This window comes from Limanda limanda, chromosome 5 (assembly GCF_963576545.1).
Source record: "Limanda limanda chromosome 5, fLimLim1.1, whole genome shotgun sequence".
NCBI classification, from domain to species: domain Eukaryota; kingdom Metazoa; phylum Chordata; class Actinopteri; order Pleuronectiformes; family Pleuronectidae; genus Limanda; species Limanda limanda.
The window spans coordinates 20,160,527-20,186,044 of record NC_083640.1 but is presented as its reverse complement, the minus strand read 5'-3'; the positions used below and the strand labels follow the sequence as shown (position 1 = coordinate 20,186,044).

The 25,518-nt window shown below is 41.7% G+C and overlaps 1 protein-coding gene across 1 annotated transcript; it reads left to right on the top strand.

Moving 5' to 3' along the window:
- The first annotated feature begins 3,933 nt into the window (after positions 1-3,933).
- loxhd1b (lipoxygenase homology PLAT domains 1b) lies at positions 3,934-24,333 on the top strand. Its single transcript, XM_061071904.1, has 44 exons — positions 3,934-4,347; positions 4,429-4,555; positions 5,512-5,626; positions 6,039-6,119; positions 6,259-6,443; positions 6,628-6,726; positions 6,831-6,979; positions 7,830-7,953; positions 8,289-8,398; positions 8,827-8,967; positions 9,111-9,246; positions 9,349-9,509; positions 9,609-9,695; positions 9,990-10,125; positions 10,211-10,365; positions 10,469-10,629; positions 10,715-10,791; positions 10,873-11,069; positions 11,148-11,340; positions 11,563-11,723; positions 11,833-11,949; positions 12,010-12,154; positions 12,834-12,985; positions 14,171-14,304; positions 14,397-14,542; positions 14,689-14,793; positions 14,899-15,027; positions 15,104-15,268; positions 16,203-16,384; positions 16,464-16,580; positions 16,777-16,939; positions 18,059-18,213; positions 18,301-18,510; positions 18,796-18,922; positions 19,742-19,950; positions 20,155-20,340; positions 20,451-20,578; positions 21,238-21,355; positions 21,787-21,964; positions 22,090-22,296; positions 22,907-23,077; positions 23,214-23,346; positions 23,617-23,772; positions 23,853-24,333. The coding sequence occupies exons 1-44, from the start codon at positions 3,934-3,936 to the stop codon at positions 24,331-24,333; spliced, it is 7,023 nt and encodes a 2,340-aa protein (XP_060927887.1).
- The last annotated feature ends 1,185 nt before the right edge of the window (positions 24,334-25,518 follow it).

Genomic DNA, 25,518 nt, shown 5'->3' with positions numbered 1-25,518 from the left:
ATGCAATTCTATTTAGAATCTAATCTATATTGTGTCTCTGGGCAAACGGTAAAAAATTAAATTACATAAACAACAACTTGAGGAAACAGACTAATTTTTGTGTAAACCCATCATTTAATTTTTATGTATTTAAGTTGAATGGACTGGAATTGGATTCAGCCCCAATTTGAGCCAATTTATTCCAAAGATTGACAATTTTTGAAAAGTCACCCAATTACCATTGTTCACTTAATGTGTCTGCTACATCTCATCAGGGTTTATTAGGTTACATTGGTTATTTAGTGAATCGCCTCCAAATAGATTTCGAGAAAGAAAGATCCATTGTGTGGCACTGATTACAGTTAGGAATAAAGAAAATCAATAATCGGTCGATTCACTTCCTGGTTGTTAATTCCGCAAAGAAGGTAATGTTTTCACCTTTGTGTTTTTATGGTAAGTAACTTAGTTTAATTCTCAGCTGAGTTGTGCAAAAAGTACCAATAAGATCTGGTTAAAGGGGCCATTATATGATTTCATGTATTTCCTTTCGATTGCAAGATATACACATTTTTTAAATTTTTCTTCAATTCCTCAGGATTTAGTGTGTGGATCTTAACGTAAATAACCAGACGTATTTATAGTAATGACTTTTTTGAGTTGGTATAATAAAATTCAGATCTGGCCTCTACCGTTTTACTTTTATTTTTCTACTGCGAGAGCCAGGCAGACTTGGCCTTGCTGGAGCTAAATGCATCACTCCACCAATGTAGTTTCAAGATGCAAAGCTGGCACAACCCTGGGACTCTTATTCATAGGATGGTAGTTGAGCTAAACCTGCATAAAGGGGGAATTTCAGCCATAAATTTATAAAGAATAAAGTGAATGAGCAATTGCTTTGCAAGTATAATAAACTGGTGCCTCCAACTTAATTAACCAAAAAGAACGAGCTCAGAACTTCGACTTTTCTCCTAATTTTCGTTCCAAACTCTCTGGTTCTTTCCAGGACACTTTCATGAATTATTAGGAAAACAGATTATTGTTATGTTTTCTGTGCGTGTGCGCAAAAATGTGTCCGAATTTACTCCAGTCGGTGCTGATGGAATTTGCTTAAATCACAGAAATGAAATGACTACGGAGCCAAAAAAATTATAATTTCCACCAACACATAATGTACGGAGAAGCAGACAGACTAATAACGTCTTGGTTTCGAGTTATAAGTTACAGATGATTCTGTCGGACCAACAACGGATATAGTTTGAGTCGTTATCTGGGGGCTTTTACAGTTTGTTCCGATAAACATCTCGACAGATATAATGAGTTTGACCGATGAAATGAACTTTGGGATATGAATCCTTTGAATGTGTTCAAAGAAATTCCAGATAAATGCTGCGTCTGAGGTTGTGTATGTGGCCCCTGTGGACACGTACTCCCATGACAGTCGTCTATCTGCTCCTATCTGCTCCTCTGTAGTCCAAAGTGCTTCCTTCAGCCCCTGTAAGAAGTTGAAAAACAGCTGATTTGCTGAAAGGAGGCTGGTCGGGACAAACATCTTGAAAGACGTGATGGAACTTCTTTTTTCTGCTGATACATATCTCAAAAATATGTCAGCCTCTTTACCCAAAAGTCCCATCTCTAAGACAGGGTGCAGAGCAGGGCCAGAAGCATCCGCGGCCCTCTCACTATCCACCCGCACTGGTTTTAGAGCTCATTACTTTGCTTGGTCTTAACAGTTTTTGTCATTTTATATAAGAGCTGTTTCTTTAAATTGATTTGCTGATACATTTCAATCTACTCTTTGGAGTCAGAGTACATCTGCAGAAACGGTTAGAGGAACACTTTCCTGTGTACATTATGACTGCATAATGGAACAGTAACCTCCGAAGCGGAGTCGAAGAAAAAATATGACATTTAAAGTGGAATCTGACACGCGCTCTGACCTAAAACTTAGGCACCATTCTCTCTATAACCAAATTCTGCAAAAACACTTTAACATTACTGAGTGGTTAGAGCATAATTCCAGGAATAAAACATTAAATTGACATGTCGCAGGTGCAAATATGAGCTGTTAAATGACTCCAAATCAGAGTGTTTAGAGTTGGGCTCCAAGTTTGGATAAATCACCACAGTGAGAGAAGAAGACGGAGGGGGAGGGGGGGCAGGGAAACAGAAGGAGGAAGATGAGGACAAGGAAGAGGAAGAGCATCCAGGGATTCAATTCATCACACAAGGCAAAATGTCTAGAGTAGAGCCAAAGGAAACATCACAGAGAGGGGGAAACAAAAACACTTTTTTTGACACAAAATGAATACAGGATGAAGACCTTTCATTCCTTTTTCATGATGCTTATTGTTATTGTAAATTGTGTATTGTACAGTAGACACAATAACACATGTTCTACCATTTTGTTGTGTATGTGTTAAAACCTTAATATATGTCACGGTTTGGTTTCACTATTTACATGTGTTCCACCATCACTGTGCATCCTGGTATATAAGTACAAAGGAAATGAAGAATGTTCATATTTTATTTATGTGTAAAGCTTTACTTCTATAGGCAATGTTTGCTTATAGAAAGCGTTTGTTGTTGTTTGTTGTTTTTCTTCCTCTCTGTTGAACTGTGGGGATATGCAGACGTGTTTCCATCAAATGTTTATCAACTGAGTCCAACCATTAAGAAGAAAACCATTTCACTACACTAGTCACAATTTGCAGGATGCAGCCAGTTCTCACTCTCTGATTAACACATGTAATGGTGCAAATAATAATTAAGTTTTAACCATAGACTGTTTGTTTTAACCCACATGCAAATGAAGGTGTCTCCCTCTACTGGCTGTGATGAAAATAACATAAAAGCCAAGCCCCTGCAGAGGACGTGAGTTCTGTGTCTAAAATGTTAGGTTTACAGCTGAAGAGCAGTTCTGCAGGCTGGGGTCTGACAATGATGTTTGTCTCCCTTCATGTTGATTTTGACAGAGGTTCTTCTTTGCACTATCCACTATCATACGCATATAGTCATCTAGTTTTATTAGAATGGAAAAGGTGTTGGATACTTAGGGTGTCAAACTAAAAATCAGTGATCTAAGGGGCAGTTGGAGGTTTTAATTTACTATAAATACCAATTTAGAATGTGAAAATACCTGATTTCAAAACACTTTTTTTTGCAGTAGATGAATTTACTGACAAAACAAATACAACTCAATTTGCTTAAAGTAATTCAAGTCACGTCTTCCCTCAAACAGAAGGTGATGTAATTCAATAATGGTTCAAAACAACAAATAAACAATAAGTTGTAACATTCACTGGTTCTTATGGTCCTGGTTGTAACTTTGTGTAGATCTGGGATTGCCCTATTGGATTGTTATAAAAAGTTAATATAAATAGATAATTTCTAAATAGTTTGTCTTATTTTATGTACATTAGCTTGAATAAAGCCAAGTTAATATAATCCATTGTCCATTTGTAATTGGTTTGGAGATCATCATCACCCACTTGGATTGTGGACATAACCAGACTCAGGCCGACTGAGTCTACATGTTACATTATGTTGTTTATTTTTTTTCTTTTTTCATCCTGTTAAATTATAAATCAACCATAATTGTGTGCCTCATTAAGTCACAAAGCTGTTGGCAGTTTAACTTTATAAAAGCAGGATAATTACAAGCCACCGATTAGGAATCTTCCAGCAGCTCTCCACTCCCACCGAGGGTTTCCTCCTGTGGTCAGGTGACAAGGAGGACAGTGACATTTCTAATGAGGTCAGAGCTTCTGCTGTTGTTGTGAAGGGAGGCTAACCAGCAGAGGGTTACCCCCTGGCTGCCTGTCAAACTTCAGCCTGTGAGCTCTGACTCGGACCTGCGTTGCCAGTGGGTCACTCCTGCTCTGTCACAGGTCAGTTTAATCAAGTTTCACCAGAACACGCGGGAATCGGTTACGGTTACAAGGTAGTGAATTAAAGATGCCCACAAAAAAGAAAAAAACAACCCAGAGAGCAGAGGAGGATGACGAGGACTCGGAGGATCAGGAACCAGAACCCAGGAAGAAGAGCAAGCAGCAGAAAGGAAAGCAGCTGAAAGACACTGATGAAGAAGGATTTAATTCTGAAACATCAGGGCCTGATGTGAGGAAGAAGGGAAGAGAAAAGGTCAAGAAGAAGAAGAAGAAAGCCAGTGAGGACAGTGGAGATGACTTGAATAGTGAGTCTAAAAACACAGAGGATGAGGATAACAATAATTACTCCAAGAGTAAAAAGAAAGGAAGAAAACTCCCTGATGTGATCGAGAGCACCAAGAAAAACTCAAAGAAGGTCCAAGACAAGATGGGAGGCAAGGATAATAAATCCAAAAAGAACACTGAGAAAGAGGAAGAGCCGGCAGCCGGGGATGGAGAGGAGGGGAAAAAGAAAAAGAAAGAAAAGAAGAAGAAAGGTTCGGTGGCGGGGGACACCGATGAGGACACCAAGAAGACAAAGGGCAAGAAGAAGAAAATTGAAAACTACGTGGAGATCTACGAGAATGAGCTCCGCAACTACGAGCCCGATCAGGTGGAGAACTACGAGGACGAGTATCACAAGAAGAAAGGTAACTTCAAAAGTGGTGGAAAAGATGTGACAGGTGTGGATGAGACAATTAAAACCGACTCAATAGAGAAGCTGCACGTTTTGTCTGAGGAGAGACATCTGACACCCGGCGGAGGAGTGACTCCCTAATTGCAGATATATGATTCTGAGTGACTCCACTTGTGATGTGCTCCTGCTTTTGTTGGATGTTCATGGTAACATTACACTGAGTGAAGAGGTGTCCGTGTATGACCAGTAACCTACAGCTATATGACACCTGTCACTAACCTTCACACAAGTGGGTTACATATCTGTTGTTGTCGTGAGGTGTCTATAATAGTCTAAAGTTCATTTCTGTCTCTTGAGGAAAAACTAAACATATTTAACAATTTTCTAAATGTAATTAAATTCTAAACAAAGATTTACTTCTTAATTTCTATAATATCAATGTATAATCACTTGTCCTGTTTAAATGAAGAGAGAATACATAGGTTTTTCAAAGAAATATAATAATAAGGCTTTATTTTCAGTAGTTGTCTATTAATGGTTTGGTTTATCTAATTTCATTTAAACGGCCTTTTCACATCAGCTGTTTGTCAATAACCTGCACTTACTACCAAAAAAACTTTATTTCTATTGCTTCCAACCCATGAATACATTCCTCAGTGAAGCTCTAAGTTTATTTGAATAGTAAATATTGATTTATAGACTAAGGATCCTTTGTCTCCGTCCATGACTCACTCGACATCACCCTTTATTATAACTACTTGAAAGATTCTCCATTGAGTCTCCATATTAATTTTAAACAAATTAAACAATCAAACATTTTACTGCCATTGATGAGAATGATCCGAGCTGTGAAATGAAATATCTGGTTTGTCACGTTGGTTTAGTAGTGAGAGCACAACATGTATCACGATCCTGCATCAGGTTTGTATCCCAGTTTCCATTGTCCTGTCAATAACCCCCCCCCCCCAGTGTACGAGGTGGTGACCATCACCGGAGACGAGAGAGGAGCCGGCACCGACGCCAACGTGTTTGTCACTCTGTTCGGAGAATATGGCATCACTCCCAAAGTCCACCTGGCCAGCAAGTGAGTTCTCCTCAAAGATTGTTCTATTTTAGATGTAAAATCATCTCTCACTTGTTGTTGAGAAGATTTTTGAATTTGTTCCGATAAAAAGCAAAGTTTTAATTGATTTAAACTTCAAATTTCATTGAGCTGGAATTAATACTTGCGTTTTTCTCTCTTCCCTTTAACAGCACAGAAAAGAGGTATTTATTTCTTCATGCAGTGTCGGTGGCTGCTCAGAAACACTGTGTGCTGTGATTGAGTGTGACATTTGCAATTCAGTGATTTGTTGCATGATTTAGTCAAAGTTTTATTATTCATCTAGAAGGAATGTTGAATATTTTCTTCTTTTCTTGCGTTTACTTTGTGATCAAGAGTTTGATGATGAATTTGATGTTCGTTCCTGAAGAGTTTACTGTTTCATGCATTTCAGGAGTCGCACCGCCTTCGAAAGAGCCAAAACTGATGTGTTCAGAATCAGAACGCACAATATTGGATCTTTGAAAAAGATAAGGTTTGTTGGACTCAGACATTTCATCCCTGATCTGTTTTTTCTTCTGTACTATTCAGTGTATCATTTTGGTCCAGTATTACCAGCTTCTTGGATGATTCCTCCCCTGATTTAAATCCAAGTAACAAATCTTCTTCTCCAGGATTGAGCACGACAACACAGGGCTGAGCGCCAGCTGGTTCCTGGACAGAGTGGTGGTGACGGACGTGATCAGGCCCCACTTGAGGTTTTACTTTGCTTGTAACAACTGGCTGAGTAAGACAGAGGGAGACGGCCTTTACGTCAGGGACATGCTGGGCAGCATGGACCCCATGGACATGCCCAAATGTAAGAATACACACATTCCAGTGAATATATAGCCTCCAGTCAACCAGCATAAATGGGCCCAAACAAACTCATAAATCAAGATCCTTTATAGTTTAATCGACACGGTGGTTGCATGTGATCGATCAACTGTTTTGAAGTATTGTGGACATTTCGTTTTTTTTAAATCGTCCTCTTGATTTTCTAGATAATAAATATATAGTCAGCGTTTTCACTGCAGACGTGAAAGGCTCTGGAACAGATGCAGACGTCTTCATCAATATCTTTGGGGAGTTTGGAGACACAGGTAAATAACAGAGAAGAAGGTTTTCACATGCGATTTTTTCCCAAAGTTTATACCAGCTTTCCTTCACTTTGCCTGATGACTTTAACCATTTGTTTCTATTCTAGGCGAGAGGCGACTTGACAACGACAAAAATAACTTTGAAAAAGGCACCGAGGACAAGTTCACCATGGAGGCACCGAACCTGGGCAAAGTGAGGAAGATCACCATCGGCCATAATAACAAAGGCTCCTCAGCAGGATGGTTTCTGGACAAGGTAAAACAAAGTTATCAAGACAGATGAATAAAGAACAACATTGGGTTTTCAGGGAATGATCATGAAACAAATCCTCCGTCATAGAGTCCGTCTGTCCATCATTATGCTCAGTTCTGCTTCTACACAGGTATAACACACGTGAGCCTCTTATTTCCTCTCAGTCCTCTCATCTGCTACTCATGTCCCTGCTCCTCCAACAGAACTAAGAGATGACAGACGTGTACACACTCTCATACACACACTCACATACACACTCACAAACACACACACATGTCGTCATCCTACCCTCTGTGTAAAGGGAAACCGAGCCCCGTTAGAGGATTAGCTTACACCAAACGGACGAGTGGGTAGATTTGCTGCAGCACAGACTGACATCAAAGATCAGTGACAACAAAAACAATCATAGAATAGTAATGTGATTTTCAGTACTTTTTTAAAATGTGGTTTATGCTGCGGTCTAACCTTGATGATGACATATTCATGAGTGAACCGTTTTTAGGGAAAGTAATTTAAGTTTTAATATAAATTGCAAATAAATGTAAATGAAATAAATGTAAATTAATTTCTATAGTTCAAAAATAAATGTTCTGCCAAGTTACTGTTATTTATTTAGTACATCAGTATTTATTATAAGAGTATGGGAATGAATGGTGCAGGAAAAGGGACTAAAACAGTCTAGTAATATATTTTTAATACCCAGTAGCTATAATATCTATTTGCATCTTTGCAACAACGTCTTTACCTGTATCTTCTCATAACTTTATCTAAAACAGAGTTTCTATTATCTGTTGGTTATGATCGTGCGATTATAATAATCATGTTCTTTTTCTAAATTTGCTTTCTCATACAGGTGGCTGTGGACGATCTGGGAAACAAAATAGTTTACGAGTTTCCAGTAAATCGTTGGTTTGCCATCGACGAGGATGACGGGAAGATCCAGAGGGATGTTTTGGTCGGGGGGAACCAGCCCACAGGTGAGGTTAAGATTTGGAAGAATTAAATGTACCAACCTCACAGTTCTTCTTTCGTATCAGTTGAATGCAAATACGGTTATAAGGATGAAAATAAGTTCAGGATTGTTTCCTCATTTTGACTTTTAACGCCAACATGGCTCTAAAAAAGAAGACTGTTTTCTTTCCAGCTCGCCACACAGCCTTCCGTGTGATCATTAATTCTCCTGAAAGGATATCGATGTTTAGATCTGACTAAAAAATCTCCTGCTCAGTTGCTCAGGGAGTATTGGTGCCACGAACCATAATGACCTGCTGGCAGAGCCTGGGATAGCCTGACATGTAACTGTACCCCCCAGGTATCGTGTACAACGTCCAGATTGTGACAGGCAACATCCGAGGTGCTGGGACTAACTCCAAGATCCATATCGTGATGCACGGCTCCAAAGGCACGAAGAACAGTGGCAGGGTAATGACAAGAGACTGCAGACTAGAAACAGAGTGGACAACTTGTACTTTCCTTTACAGAGCAATGGCTGCAGCAGCTGTTATTTGAAACTTGAAACTGAGAAGAAAAAAAGCTTGCTCTTAATGATCATTGTAAATAGTTAAGTTAAGTATTTGTTGCAGTTTTAATCTGCACAGGTTTTATATGAGTTTGGAGACATTGGACAATTTAATCTAGTTTAGTTGCTGCTATTTTAATTCATGATAATCATAATAATCAGTGTTATTGTCACATAGTGCTATAGACAACACAAAGACATAGACAACAACAACAATATAAGTGAATAAAGTAAATTAAAGTCATACTGAGGCTGATGATCTCGGCCTCCACCACCCCCCTAACCCTGACCACGTTTCTTTCGCTGACCTGATGTGGTGTATTTCATCCAGGTGTTTTTAGAGGGGGGGAAGTTCGAGCGGTGCCTGACGGACATCTTTAACGTTGAGATCGCCGCGCTCCTCAGTCCCCTCAGCAGAGTCACCATCGGACATGACAACGACGGAGTCAGTGCTGGGTGGTACTGCGAGAAGGTACACACTCACACACACACACACTCACACACACACACACACACACACACACACACACACACACACACACACACACACACATACTGTACCTCTGAACATTATTGTATGTGAATCAATAATCTATGTGTCTTTCTTCTTCACAGGTGGTGGTGTATTGTCCGTTCACAGGGGTCGAGCAGACGTTCCCCTGCAGTAAATGGCTGGATGAGAAGGAGGGAGACGGGCTGATAGAGAGAGAGCTCTATGAGATGGTCTCGCTCAGGCAGAAGAGACAGAAGAGTAAGTTCAACGTCAATTATAATAGTCGGACATCTAAGATGTACCTAACCCTTTGACATGACTGCTGAATCTAAGATCCTGATTTGACCTGGTTCTCCTCAGAGCACCCGTGGTCCTTGTGGATCTGGACGTCGGATATTGCCGGCGCAGGGTCGGACGCAGATATCTCTTTCCAGGTGTACGGACAGAAGGGCAAGTCCGACGAGATCAGGCTGGACAATAAAACGGACAATTTTGAACAGGGACAGGTAGACAAGTTTATGGTAAGAGGCCTTTCCTATAATTCAGGACCCCGCATATATTATCATGTTACATAAGGATACTGTGTAGAAAACTGCTTATATCTTGATGTGTATTTGCAGGTCGAGCTGGCTGATTTGGGAACATTTACCAAATTCCGTATCTGGCATGAGAAGAGAAATCCTTTTGCAGGATGGCATCTCAGCAAGGTGAGGACATCTCACATCTAATATTTGTATATTATATATCGGATTATAAAGCAAAAGTGGTTTTTTAATGATCTTTGTAGGATAATTAGGAAGTTCAGCATTCTCAGGTCATAACAGACATGTTAATTAAATGTTTAAATCCTTTGCTACCTATTTAAGGTCTAGTTTTGCCTGCCACCTTTACAATGAGCAAAGGGGACAGTTCTGGATTCCAGACTTTTCTGGATTCAAACACTCAAACGAAATGATAATCCAGACACAACCTCACTTATCAACTCCTTTTTCTCCTGTCAGGCGACTCTGATGAAGACACTCACAAAGGAAAAGTACACGTTTCCCTGTGAACGTTGGCTTGACACGAATGAGGACGACAACGAGGTTGTGAGGGAGCTTCCTGCCACCGGAGACCGGATCTCCGAGCCGCTGCCGTGTATGAGCACAAGCAAACACAATCTGCTTTCCCAAACACACAGAATGATGTAAAACCTCATGATCAATCTTATTCCTCTGTGCAGTGATAAAATACAGAGTGACAGTTTGCACGGGGATGGTCGGCGGCAGCGGCACGGACGCGTCGGTGTTTCTCAACCTGATCGGAGACCACGGAGACTCCGGAGATCGTCAGCTGGTCAACTGCAAAAACAACATCAACAAGTTTGAGAAAGGAAGCGTGGGTAGACGCAGTCCAAATCACTGATCAGCATGAGTTCAATGAACCCAACTAGCTGCGGTTTGTTGCTTCAAGTGCTGATGGGTTTTCTTTGTCTTTCTAGTTGGACGAGTTCATCGTTGAGGCGGTGGCCATTGGGCAGATCCGCAGGGTGAGGATTGGACATGATGGGAAAGGTGGAGGCTGCGGCTGGTTCCTTGACAAAGTGATTGTTAGAGAGGAGGGCCAGGCCGAGGCCCAGGCCGCAGAGTTCCCCTGCAACAGGTGCAATGGCCACAGTGTCAATACTGCGGGTGATAGCAGAAACAATGGCAGAGATTATAGTTTGATTACTGATTATTTTCTACAGGTGGCTGGATCGCAACGAGGATGACGGGCAGATTGTTAGAGAGTTGGTGCCGTTCTCAGACGGACAGCGTCTCTACAGTAAGTCCCGATTTGCTTTAACGTTTATATCTGACCCCTGCACACGGACCTGACTGTTTACTTTGTCTGTGTATGTGTCAGACATTGACTATCACATCGCGGTGAAGACAGGGAGCATCCCCGGAAGCAGCTCGGACTCCAACGTGTTCGTCAAGCTCTACGGAGAGAAAGGCGACACCAGTAGGATGATGCTGCTGGTCTCCGCCAACAACCTGGGGAACTACTTTGAGACGGGCCGCATAGACATCTTCACCGTGGAAACCTTTGATATTGGACAGGTGACTCAGAGAAGATTTAGAACCCAAAATGAAAGGGGAACAGTTTAAATAGCGTCTTCCGTTCATTCCTTTTTCCAGATCAGCCGCCTGATGATTGGCCACACCAATGAAGGCATGCGAGCCGGCTGGTTCCTGGACAGTGTTCAGATCATGGTCCCAGTCCACGGGAAACATTACATGTTCCCCAGTCACCGCTGGCTCAGCAAGGATGAGGCTGACAGCAAGACAGAGGTGGAGATCTACCCGAGCGAGATCCTGGACATGGAGCAATGTAGGTAACAGTCCATCTTCTAAAAGAAGAAACAATTGTGTTATTTTATTCGATATATAAAATGGGATTATCATTTCAATATCTGCTCTATTTTAGTCATTTTTGTCAAAGCAATAGTGCCAGATTTATGCTGTTACTCCTATTTTATTCACGTCCTTTTACATACTGTAACACACACGTATTGAATACATGTTTATATATCATTTGATGTGTATTTTCCAGTGATAAACTATGAGGTAACAGTAGTGACTGGAGATGTGATGTTTGCCGGCACCAACGCCCGAGTTTACCTCCAGGTCTACGGAGACAAAGGAAAGACAGAGATCATCCGGCTCGAGAGCAGGTCCAACAACTTTGAGCGGAACACCCCAGAAATATTCAAGGTATGGAAGCTTGGATTGCAATTTTTTAGTGGAAACGCATCTCGATGCCAAAGTACAAAGTTATTGTCCAGATGTGTGTTTGAGATGAAACATCACACATTTTCCCCAGATGAATGCCAAAGATGTGGGGAAGATCTTTAAGATACGCATCGGTCACGATGGCTCGGGGATCGGATCCGGCTGGTTCCTGGAGTCAGTGGACGTCAAACATTTAATCATGGCCCTGGTGCCCAAAGAGAAGAAAAAGGAGGACAAGAAAAAGAAGAAGAAGAAGAAGAAAGATGAGGAGGAGGAGGAGGAGGATGGAGGAGAGGAGATGCAGGAAGTGGTGCTGACGTATCACTTCCCATGTTCTCGCTGGCTGGCCGGGGGAGAGGAGGATGGCGAGCTGGTGGTGGAGCTGCTGCCCGAGGAGGCAGAGGAGCTGGAAGGTACAAAATAAAACCAACCAAGTGAGATGTTGGAGAGAAGAGTCGATCAGATCCCAGGCTACGTCTGTTCCATGTCAAAAAAACACACAACACACAGTACACTTAATCTGCACAATTTTCTTAACGCTGCTTCCAAGTGTTACACATATCTCGGTACGTCCAACAATTCACCACACACAGTCAACTGTGCCACACCAGTCCAGCTGTGGGCAGTAGTGAGCATATAAACAGGTTTTAGGACTGACCAAATCCAAAGAAGATTAAATGACCTGTTGTATTCTGAGGAACACACTTTGGACATATACATACAGTGAATTAATTAATTAAGTATTTCACAATGTAAACAAGCTACACACCAGTAATTCTTATCTTGTTTCATAAGAAACACTCTGTTCTGGTCATTATTTTTTCCAGTGTCTGTTTTATCAATTGTTGAGTACTCCAAATTACCGTGTAGAATATACAAGTACAGTCTACTCACAGACATATGCATGGATATATTCATTTATTTCTCATTTTGAATTATTTGTGATAAACCTCGGCACATATCTGTATCTTTCACTCTGAGCTGATGTTGAGGACACGCATGGTTTTGATTTTGACACAGTTTCCTGACCGACACGCAGCATGAGGCAGGATTAAGAGGTGTTAGTAATTCATCCCTTGTGTTGTCTGACAGTCAACACCTATGAAGTGTGCGTCTTCACTGGTGACATGCTGGGAGCTGGGACTGACGCCAACGTCTTCATCAATATTTACGGAGAAAACGGAGACACCGGAGAGCGCTATCTGAAGAACTCTGACAACCTCAACAAATTTGAGCGCGGGCAGGTATGACATTTTAAATCAAGTGAAAATAAAATGAAGGGATTGAATTATTTAGATTTGTTAAAAATCCTGGCGGGAAGGTGAAATCATTTATATTACATATTTTATTGTTTTTCCCAGCCGACAACAGTAGGAATGTTTAATGGGATTTTACACAACATGCATTTTTTACCGGGACTTCACAGTTGTATCCATATTCCTTGAGGGGTATCGTGCTGGAAACGAACCAGCGGTTAGTCAAAGACTCCGGCACTTCCACAGTGGTGTGGGTGGGAGGGTATTCTGGGAGGATTACAAGCTCCCCTGCAGGCGAGCCAGCTGTGACGGAGAGCAGCTCCGAGGCCTCCTCTGTGTCATCGAACCTGTCCTACTTTTACTCATTACTTAATCCTGACCGGTGAATTATTCATGTCTGCATCACACCTGCTTCTACGGAACAAAAAACTCACATTCAAAAGCAAGTAGGTTTATTTCTTCACACGGATTAAAAGCCACAAGAGCCTTGTTTCAGTCATTGAAGGGATGTTAGATTAGGATGAGAAACAATGACACGTGCTGTTTTTATTTAAAACAGAAATGACTAACTAATACATTTCTGATTAGGACAATAACTAAGATTTATTTGAACTTTGAGGAAGATTAAAGATTCATAGAGGTGTCAATTTATTTATGTTTTAACACTGATGTCATAGTTACAGTTGTATTGAACATCTTGTATGTTCAGTAAATACAATTAAGGTCAGGACAACTTGATCTTAAGCTTTGACCTCGGTAATAAACATGAGATTAAATGTAATTTGCAGGCCTGGTTTATTAGGCTGCATCATAGTGTGTCGGTGTGTGCTATTGAGCATTGTAATAAATGAATAAGATTTGTTCTGAAATTTGCATTAAAATGCTCCTTATAAGTTAATGTTTCTGGCATAAGAAGTCACATATAACGAGGTTAAAGTCTAAATTTTACATAAGAGATGCTGAATTTGGATATTATAATTAATTAATTAATTAATTCAAATGTTAATGTAATATTAATTCATAATATTTTTGAAAAAAATACTGTTGCCAGTAAAAGATTACTGTATTCTGTTGTATTGTATCTGACCATCCTCATCATCATTTCCTCTGTATCAAATGAAACTTTAATGTTGTCGGTAACAGAACAGTATCTGTGGCTGCCATGTTTCGCAGGAGGACGTTTTCACAGTGGCGGCCATTGAACTGGGTCCTCTGAAGAAGTTGCGAATCCGCCATGACAACACCAATTCTTACTCCTCTTGGTACCTTGATCGTGTCGAGATCGTTGACACGAAGGATGACACGACGTAGGTGAAACCGGCAAACAGCCGTTAGTGGCCTCCGAGCCATGTGGCCGCTGAGTTAGAGTTCTGATCGGAGAGGTTTCTTGTGTCTGCAGGTATTACTTCCCCTGTAACCGCTGGCTCGCTGTGGATGAGGACGATGGGCAGATAGCGAGGGAGCTGGTGCCAGTGGACGAGGCCTTCATGAGGCAGGATGACGATGAGGAGGGGACAGCCGCCACGCTCGGCCTGGAGCAGAAATGTAACACACTTACAGAGCTTGTTCATGTTTTAGTAGAGGGAGATCAAAGGGTTCATGAATTAAGTGGTGGTACATTCTGGTACAGACAACAGCATTTGTGAAGATTAAGATGATTATTGTACTGACCTGTTGAATCCATTTTACAGCCATGTCTACCACATACACCATTAAAGTCAAAACCGGCGATAAGAAGTACGCTGGTACCGATGCCAACGTCTATGCCATCCTCTTTGGAGAAAATGACGACACAGGTGAGATGCTGCGCCTCGACAACATCCTGCCGTTGCTGCGGTAACCTCATGCTGCACGCTACCGGCCAAGCAATCTGAGTTCAACTTTTTCATTGTCATTCACAGGAGTCGTCAACTTAAAGTCTTGTAAAACCTACAAGAACAAGTTTGAACAGGGGATGATCAACGAGTTCACGGTGGAGGCAGTGGACCTAGGCGACCTGGAGAAGCTTCGCGTCGGACACGACAACTCAGGTGGGGAAAGAAAAGGCTCCACAGACCAGCAATGATAGCATGGTACATGAAACTGAATAACATGTCCAATCGGCAGGGGGTTCTCCCGGTTGGTTCTTGGACTGGGTCGAGATCGACGCAGCCTCGCAGGGCCAGAGACTACGCTTCCCGTGTGGACGCTGGTTGGATAAGGGCGAGGACGACGGGGTGTTGGTGAGGGATCTGTATCCCGCCGATCTGCAGACCGAGCTCTACATGCCGTGTAAGTGAACAGCCGTGGAAGAAGTGTTTGGATCCATTAGTGAAAGCAGCAATGCAATGACTGAGAAACGTTTCTGTAAAAGTGCTTCATGGTAATTTTACTCAAGTGAAAGTGTTGGAGCCTGAGCAGTCAAATGTAGTGGAATTGGAGTTTTTAATACTGTGTGTAAGTGTTATTATGTCGCTAGGATCCTTTTAAACTGCACAACCGTAATAGCACTCTGCTTCTTCAACCACACGTGAAACCGACCAAATTACAACATTGCAGCCAATGATACAGCTGCAGTCATGGCCATGGCTAGTTTATTTTCCTGAAACTCTGCCAAGGCCCCACTGTCCCCTTAAAGGCAATGATGCTGCACCGAATTCAACACACTCAATGATAACAGTTTCGTAAAATTCCAGTTCCCTGGTTTTTTCAAATCAAGATCCAAATGTTCAAAATGTTAAAGTAAGTGATAAAAAAACAAATTCCTAATAGGTTCCTTCTACAGTGATATTATCTATATTGCTTATCCCTCGAGGGTCACTGGGTGAGCAATCCCAGCTGATGTTGGGCGAGAGGCGAGGTACAACCTGAGCAGGTCATTAGTATATCCCAGGTCTTACATGCAGAGACAAACAAAAACATACATTTAAATCATACTTTTGTAAAATACTTCTCTCCGACTTACAAAATATGAATGCCTCAAGTCGAAATACCAATCAAATGTAAAAGTCCAGAATATAATGCCAAAAGAAGATATTATTTTCGTCTTTATCTAATAAGAAAAGCTTGGGCAAACAGATTATTATCCTGCACTGACAATTTATTATATTTTGTGCACAATATTTAAAAAAATTAAATTTTAATTTTTTAGGGTCTTCATGACAGAGCCTAGCTTATACATTCTTTACCTTTCTATCCTCCCTCCCTGTTTCTCTCTGATTTTCAGTTGTGCCCTATGAGATCAAGATCTACACCAGCGATGTGTTTGGCGCGGGAACAGACGCTGATGTGTTCATTGCTTTGTACGGACCTAAAGGAGTGAGCACCCAGCAGAAACCCCTGTGTGTCAACAAGAGAGAGAGACGGCTGTACTTTGAGAGGGGAGCTGAGGACATGTTCATCGTAGAGGTGAGTGTGTAGATTGGGATCTCTGCGCCCCTGTGGACCGCAGCTGCAGCTATGCAAACACTGTGCTGTCTTCTCCCAGTTGGAGGATGTTGGTGACGTTATAGAGAAGATCCGGATCGGACACGACAACAGGGGCACCAACCCAGGATGGCACCTGGACAGGGTGGAGATCAGGAGACAGCTCAGGAAGGGAAAGGTGGGGGAAACCTTTGAGATCCTCGTCAATAAGTGCATCTTTTAGAGTTTCCTTATCTATGGCCTCATTAGAAGATGAATAATGTAACACCTTCTGGCTCACACATCTCTCACAGTCAGGAGCTCTCTCTTCTTTAGTGTTACACAGACACAGCTGGGCCCAGTTTGGGGTTGAATATGTTTGTGTTTAACCACAGGGTTCAGAGACAACCATCTTCCCATGTGAGTGCTGGCTGGCCAAGTCTGAAGATGACGGGGAGACGGTGAGGGAGCTGGTCCCCTCGGACATCATCACGCAGAAGCTCCTCAGGGACGGGACGCTGAAAACCACCGAAGTGGAGGTGGAGGACGCTCTGGAAAGTAGGTTTACTCTGATTTCAGTGCTGGCATGCAACTAGAAAACAAGGTTACAGACAAACGGCTGGATAAACAGACAGGGCGAGCAGGAGCAGACAGCAGGAAACAATGTGCAGGTTCCTGGTGCACAAGGAAAACACGAACAAAGGATGCACAAGGGAAAGGAATCATACACAGATGAGCTTATGAAGACTGAGAGGAACACGAAGTCTGCGTAAAAAGAAAAATCTATTTCTAACCACTATTCTTTGATCGATTGGAAAACGTCAAGAAGTCAAGGAAAGATGCCAAGGTGAATTCAGAAGGAACAGGAAATCTGAATAGATTTTAGATTATTAAGTGTTCATGTGGTGTCAGAATAATCAGAAAAATGTATTTTGTTAACATCAACTCAAGTCAAAAAATTATCAAATAAGTTGCTGACGTCATCCCTCTCAAACCAATAAACATCATTTTACAATCAGACTTACACAGAATCTAGTGTGAACTTGTGAAATTTTTCACTTGTGGCACATAAATGTCCATCTCTTACAAGCATTTTCATAATTAACCTGCACATATTTTAGATTATTATTTGTTTAAATGGTCGGCCTGTGTCCAGCGTCGCTGAAAATGCTGCTGTCGAAATTAATCTCTTTTCCTTTTGGTCCTTATGCTCCAGATAAGATGCACTAAAAATCCTTTCCTCATCATTCAGAGAATTTAAACAACTGCTATTATGGCTTATTTCACTCAATTATAGGATCCTTCCTGTTAAAAAGACTATTTAACCACATCCAAACACACACACACAAGGGGCGATGGTAATGAGACACAACAGAGCAGGTAATCACAAAGGCAGAAAGTTAAACAACCAACACACAAGAGCAAGTAATTAAATGATAAATAAATAAATAAAATAAAGCTGGAAATTAAACGGTGAAAACACTAGGAAAACGATGGTTTGTTTTTTACCATTTTTATTTATATCATAGACCATATGATTCCTTAAATAATGGAAAAAATAGCACATAGTCACAGTCACATGAAAACTCAACATTTATTCGTTTTACAAATCCGTGAGAAAACAAAGTGTAGCCTGCATCTACTCAGTGGATGATTGATTTCTTTTTTCCACCACAGCTCACACGTACCAGGTGTCAGTGCGGACAGGTGATACGCAGGGAGCCGGGACTGATGCCAACGTTTTTCTCACCATCTACGGAGACCTGGGAGACACAGGAGAGCGCAAACTGGTCAAATCTGAGAGCAACAAGAACAAGTTTGAGAGAGGAGCGGTATGTGGGGAAACGTGTGATTGATTAAGTCAGGTTTCTTTCAGCTCTCTTGAGGGAGAAGCGTGACACATCCTCTCTGCCCCTCAGGTGGACAAGTTCTCCATCGAGGCTGTGGATCTGGGGCAAGTGTTTAAGATCCATATTCGTCACGACAACTCCATGATGGGGGCTGACTGGTACCTGGACCAGGTGGAGGTGCACGATTTGGAAACGGAGGAGGTGTACATGTTCCTGTGTGAGCGCTGGCTGTCCAGAAAGAGGGAGGACAAGCGCATTGAGAGGACCTTCTTCGTCAAGGTGGAGAGAGGGAGACCTATAAGCTGTTTTCACACATGCACCGTAAACCTGAAGTTACATTTCACTGTTTCTATTATTGAACTGATGAATCTATCTTGCGCTGCTGGTGTAGATCGGAGCTTCGAGCAACACTTTCATTCATCTTTGGTCATTCATTTCTCCATCACAACACTTTGTTACACAGACGCCATGTAAATGTGCTCTTTGTCTCTGGTTTTCTATCAACTGCTGCTGCATTGAAACAAGTTCTGAAATGGGTGTTGCTGTGTTATTTGTCTGGTGCAGGGGTATGAAGGTGAAAGAAGCACTGATCCATTTACCAAGATGTTGGCTCAGGCCAAACTGGGGCTTGACAGAAATGCCAACAAGAAGAAAAAGAAGAAGAAGGTGGCAGTGGTGGAAGAGGGTCCAAGTAAGATCACAGAACTATTCTTCATGTATTTCGATGAGGAGATTGAGTCCCTGTGGATGACATCCTGTTTGTCAGGAGGAAAACAATTTGTTATCTCGCAGCAAAGAAAGGAAGGAATCCAAAGAAACCAAAAAGTACTGCATGCAAATCTTTAAATGTAAAAGTGCAACCTTTTAGAGATCATTCATAATGTTATTAGTCAGCTGTACCATCAGTTACACACAGCTCTGTGTGTATAATAGCTGAATATAATATAATAATAGAAGAAACTGGTCGCCATTGTGCAGAGTCTGCTCATTCACTTTGTTTTGACAAGAGTTAGACAAAAGGCTTGATGCACTCTCACGTCCACACAGAAAAGAAGTAACATGCAGCAACAGATTGAAAGAATGGAAAAAAGCCAACTAGGCTCAGGATGAGAAACCGTCTGTAAACACTTTAACAATTTACTAATTAAAACATTACAGCTTTGTTTAATTCAAAGTAAAAACAACAACAATTGTGGCGAAGTAGGGGATAACAAAACTAAATTGTTTTCTAATAAGAGGTTTAAAGAGCTGCTGATAAGGGGATTTTACCCCCTCCCCCCCTTCCCTCAGACCTAGCCAGGCAGTTTCCCTCTGTTTCCATTCTTTACACCAAGCTAATATAAACCAGGTGATGAGACTTTTTACTGCACAGACAGAAGAACATGAGCTTAGATAGTGCTAATAAAGAGCCTTTGGAATATAATCTCCCTAAATGTCCTACATCTTTATTTCAAGTGAAATTTAAAAAGTAAAACATTTTAACGATTTCTTCTCTCTCTCTCTCACCTAGTCATCCCCTATCACTTCACCTTGTCCACGGGGGAAGACCGGGATGCCAGCACCACAGCCAGGGTCTATGTCATCATCACCGGCCCCACCGAGACTGAGACGGAGCGAATGTGGCTGGACCCGCCCGAGGGGAAGACGTCCTTCACAGTCGGCACCATGGAGCACTTTGTGTCTTATGGAACTGACGTAGGGGAGATCAAGAGGGTTGAGGTGAGAATCTGGGACTGTCTCTGTTGCTAAATCTGAGAAGCCGTCTCGTCTCTGCCGCCTCCTCAGATGACGTCGACGATTTAAATAAAGCCATTCTCACGCAGCATAATTAATTTCTTGCCTTCTAGTGCCAAGATCAAACCAAATCAAATGGTATATCAATTCCCACTTTTATCTTCCCCCTGATTCTGCTGTCCTCCTCAGCTCGGCCATAACGGCGTCACACCAGAGAGCTGCTGGTTTGTGAACGAGCTGTCGGTTGCCGTGCCAACCAAAGGTATCAAGTACAATTTTCCATGTAAGTGCTGGCTGGCGAAAGACCGGGGAGACGGCCTCACTGCCAGACTGTTCAACGTGTTGGACTCCAGCACAATCAACATTATCCGCAAAGTGAGTCAGACTGCGGCGGAAATATCACAGCGTGGAAAACCGTCTTTTTGTGTGTCGTATAAAAACTGATTCTTTCTCTCCTGTATCCGCGTTGTTTGCTGTATATTTAGGTTATTTATTCAGCCTCGGTGGTCACGGGCGACACTCAGTACGCAGGGACTGACACCAACATTTTCCTGACTGTGTTCGGAGCCAATGGGAGCACAGAGGAAATGCTGCTGCCTAAAAATGAGATCAGGTCAGTCCTACTCTGACCTCACAATTTTTGAGGAACATGTTTATTTGCTTTCTGCATGAGACCTAAATGAGTAGACTTTTATATATTTGCTCTAATTATGAAGTAACTTAGATTTGAGTGGAAACAAGGAATGGTACAGTAACTGGCTCAAACCAAATTAAACAAAATCCAGCTAACGACACATTTAATGTTTACACATTCAAACACAAGTGTAAAAACAAACATTTGTGCTAAACTGTTATTTGGCGTGAGTTAGTCTCTGAACTCAGTCTACAGAGAGTCACTGCCAACAGCCAAGAAAGTGTAAAAACCTTTTTAAGATTTGCAAATTTGTTTTTCTCCAGATTAAACAAAGTGATACAATGTGTTAGTCAGTGATGTGCTGGAAGATTGATTTTGTTTTGTTGGGACACAGACAGGCTTACTGCTTCCAATCATTTCCATCAAAGACTGTAAAGGAAGATGGAAGACAGGTCTCAACTTCCTCTTTTTGTGCCAAAATTAAAAAAAATTGTGATTTTGACATAAACTGGAGCCAGAGTCAGGGCAGTATTGAGAATGTGCTTGACCAATCAGGAGATCATCTCAACCCTCACCAAGAAAGCAAGCAACTTTTAAAAGCAAGATAATACTTACACCAGTATGTTGTCCACATGCAGGTTTGAAAGAGGCCAAGAAGACACATTCAACCTGGAGATCGATGACATCGCTCCTCTGAAGAAGATCAGAGTTCGGATCGATGGCAGCGGGAGTCGCCCCGACTGGTTTCTTGACAGTGTAACACAATCATATTTTTACGAACGTTAACATATCAACATACGGAATAATCACGTAAATCCATTGCAATGGCACCTAAATTGTTGAAATTCCTACAAAGATCACAGAATATAATTGTGTAACAGAAGGCACAGATTTCTTTAGCAGTTCAATCAATGGGCTCCGGCTTAAACTTCACCTGCTCCAGGTTCTTAAATGTTAATTATGCAGGGTATAATCAAAACTGTTAGTCATGTGATTTGAAAATTGCAGTCGTCTAATTTTAGTAAAACAGAAAGGGTGAAGGTTGAATTCAAAAGATTCAATATTTTGTCAAATCCAGTGGAATCAGAAGCAAAAACACGAATGTGATTATGATTGGCACAGTCATATCTTGTTTAACACTTTTGGGCCAGAATTAAAGGCTTAAATGTCTCAACAAACGCTTTCAGATCCTGATGCGGAACCTGACCACAGAGGACGTGTATCTGTTTACCTACGAGAACTGGCTGTCGAAGACCAAAGGGCCAAAGAGGACGAGGGTGTGTGAGCTGGCAGCGGTGGTGGACGAGGAGGAGATGGTGGAGAAAACCAGCTACATCATCCAGGTCCAGACCAGTGATTACGGATGTGAGTCATCTGAGTTTTGAGTCACAGGGTTCATTCATTGATATGTATATTACTTGTAGATGATTATGCTGTGTCCGGGTCATGGTACCATTCCTGCAGCCTTGTTCGGCAAATCTAACATAGAGTAAATGCCTCTGGTCTTCTAGGTGCCGGCACTGATGCCAACGTCTTTGTGATTGTGTTTGGCGAGTACGGCGACACCGGGACGCTGCCTCTGAAGGAGAGCACCAACAGGAACAAGTTTGAGCGTAAAATGAAGGATGTGTTCAGATTCCCCGACATGCTCAGTCTGGGCGAACTGTCAAAGGTCCGAGTGTGGCACGATAACAAAGGTGAGTAAAAACAGTTTTACAGCTTATCTCAATTGGATAAGAGGGAATTACAGGTTGTTGTTTTTTTTACAAAAGTCTTTACAAATCTTTTTATTTGAAAAGCTTTTTTGCAGTGTACATAATAATAATTTGAGTAAACTAAGCTAATTTTGGTAAGTATATTAATTATGTTTACAGCAAACTTTAAGGTTTACTTATTTGAAAATAATGCCACTATACTTGATAATGTTGTTGAATACAAATATTATGGTTAATACGCAATAATTCTAATGTAGCAGTACGTAATCTATTAAGAATCCACTAACATATACATATAAATATACACTGTCTGTCATGACCATATTATTCTATTACGATATCAATTTACTTGTATGACCTGCTTAACTCTTTGTTGCATTAAAATGTCTGAACTCTGCAGAAACAGCAGATAAAATACCTGAATCTTCCCTGTTTGTAAGAAGAAGAAAAAATTAAAAGAATCCTTCAGGAAACATGTTAATCTGTCGGCCTTTGCCACTTTGCATTTGGTTGGGATTTCAAATTTGTTGAGGGGTTAAAAGTCAGATGATTGCTTTATTAAGTTGAAGTTTGTTGCTGCTGCTGTAAACAGGCCCTTCTCCTGGTTGGCAACTGGAGTACATTGACGTGAAAGACGAGGCCATGGACGAGACCTTCAGGTTCCCCTGCGACCGCTGGCTGGCTAAAAACGAAGACGACGGGCAGATAATGAGGGAGCTGGCCTGTGCCAACAACGACTCCATAGACCTCAGTGACAAAACCAGTGAGTAACCACTGAAAAGTCTGTGGGCTTAATTATAAACTCTCTAATTGCCGGGGTTTAATGACTTGCAGCTAATTTCAAGCATTTGCCAGATGTGGAGTGATTACTGAGCCACCGTCTCTCTGCAATCCCACAGAATATGAAATTGCCTCAACGACTGCGAACACAGACGATGCCTCCACCACGGAAAACGCCTGGATCGTGTTGGAAGGAAGAAAAGCTCGTTCCAAGGAGTTTGTTCTAGAGAATAAGAAAAAGAAGTTCTTATGGTAGGTCTTCAAAGGGAGTCGAGGTGCCGCGGCTCACGGTAACACACTGTTATGTCTCCTTACGTAATCTCCTCTCTTTCACATGTTTTGTCTCTCTAGCCCCTTTTATCTTGTAGCTTCACTTTCTGTTCTCCGAGCCTCTGCTCTGCGGAGAGCTAATCCCCTGAGACGCACAGGAGAATAGTTCTCTGGCAGACCGGTGAATTTAACTGTTCACCGTTCAGGAGCAAACTCGGACTTGTAGCTGAAACTCGTTTTGCCCCTTCACAGCGGTGCCACCGACACATTTGAGTTCTCGTCCAAGCACGTCGGGGAGATCGCCGGCATCTGCATCGGCCACATAACGAAAGAGGGTAAAAAGGTGAAGGGTGAAGCTTTCTGGCACGTTATGGAGGTGGTGGTGACAGAAAAGGAGCTGGGGAACAAGTAAGTGGATTCTATATTTTGTGTCATTAAATATCACTTTAAAGGAGTTGATGTGGCTCTGAACATTCCTTCCTGTTTAGATACTTCTTCCAGGTTGACTCACAAATCCCCTTGGCGGCCAAAAAGGACAAGTTCCTGACTTTTGAGTGTAACAAGATCATCGAGAGCTTCGCGAGCAAAGTCCGCAAGCTGGTTCCCGTCAAGTACGAAATCATCGTCATCACCGGGGATGTCAAAGGAGCCGGCACGGACGCCAACGTCTTCATCACCGTCTACGGCGTCAACGGTGACTCGGGCAAGCGTCACCTGCGGCAGAAGTTCCGCAACCTTTTCGAGCGAGGGCGGACCGACCGCTTTGTTCTGGAGATGCTGGACCTCGGGGAGCTGCTGAGGGTCCGAGTGGAGCACGACAACAGCAACTCAAACAGCAGCTGGTATCTAGAGTGCGTGGAGGTGACCAACACGGCCAACTCCGTCACAACCATCTTCCTGTGTGGGAAGTGGCTGGACCCCCACAAGGCCGACGGGCAGATTCACAGAGTGCTCTACCCCAGATACTAGCAGGAGGACACATGGGATGAAGAGTGGGCGAGCGTTTCCTTTAGAGAGAGTTTGTGGGGTTTGTTTTTTTACGGCATGTCAGATGAGCTTTGTGAGGAATAAGACTGAAACTAACAAAACTGAATGTGACTCTTTTAAAGGATAACACCCGTGTTCTTTTGTAAGTTTGTGCCAACGGGTTAGTTCGTCCCTCTTCCAACCTCAGAAAAAGCCATTTGCGACAATCTTTTCTTGTACGTTAAAAATAAACAGACCGGAATATTGCCCAAAAGAGACAATCCAGCAAAATAAACATTTAGTTTAAATTTTGTTATTTCTTTGTTCTTTATTTTGACGCCAGTCTGCTTATTGAACATTACCTACAGGTGGAAACAGCCTATTTTGTTTATTGAGTCTTTCCAATGAGTCCAGCCAGCCAAACATTCACATTTTCACAAACTGAAATTAATTCCCAAAGATCAACGCTTTACAATAACGATTAATTGGGGACCAAATTGTTTTTCAGCATAAACTTTATTGATAAGGATCCTTTAGATTTGAAATAAATGTGACAAGAGATATATTCTGAAAAGGATACTGTGTCAAATCATTTTTAAGCATAAGATTGATTAATTTTAATTGATTAATTGCATTTGAATGATTAGAACAGGATGCCAAATAAAACCACACACTAGATTAGTTGTCAGCATTTTAGGCAGTTTATTTGAAAAACACATACAAAAAGATCATATACAAGACAATAAATAAAAAAGAGACAGAACAGTTTGGGTTAAGCTATGCAACTTTTTGCATCATCATTAGTAATAAATACAGTACAAAATCCACCCAGAGTGAATCTAAAGATTTTCCACAATATTCACTGATCATGTTATTCTTCATTATGATTTAGCTATTGCTTTCATATTATTGATACATACTTCTACTTTTCTATAAAATACTCAAGATCATAAAACATTGCGCGGTTACAGCAAAACAGCAGTGTGTTGTACAAAGATGGCCACTTCCCTTTTTCACTGGCAGGTTAATAATCGACAATTTTTTCAGCAGCAAAGAAACATCTGAAATATTCAAGAAGGTACAGCATCATATTAAACACATCTACAGAGCTACTCCCACATACACATAGGAAAACCTGAGAAGGACATGCATTAAAAAGCTTGTGCTTTAAGTTCTACTGTTCATTCC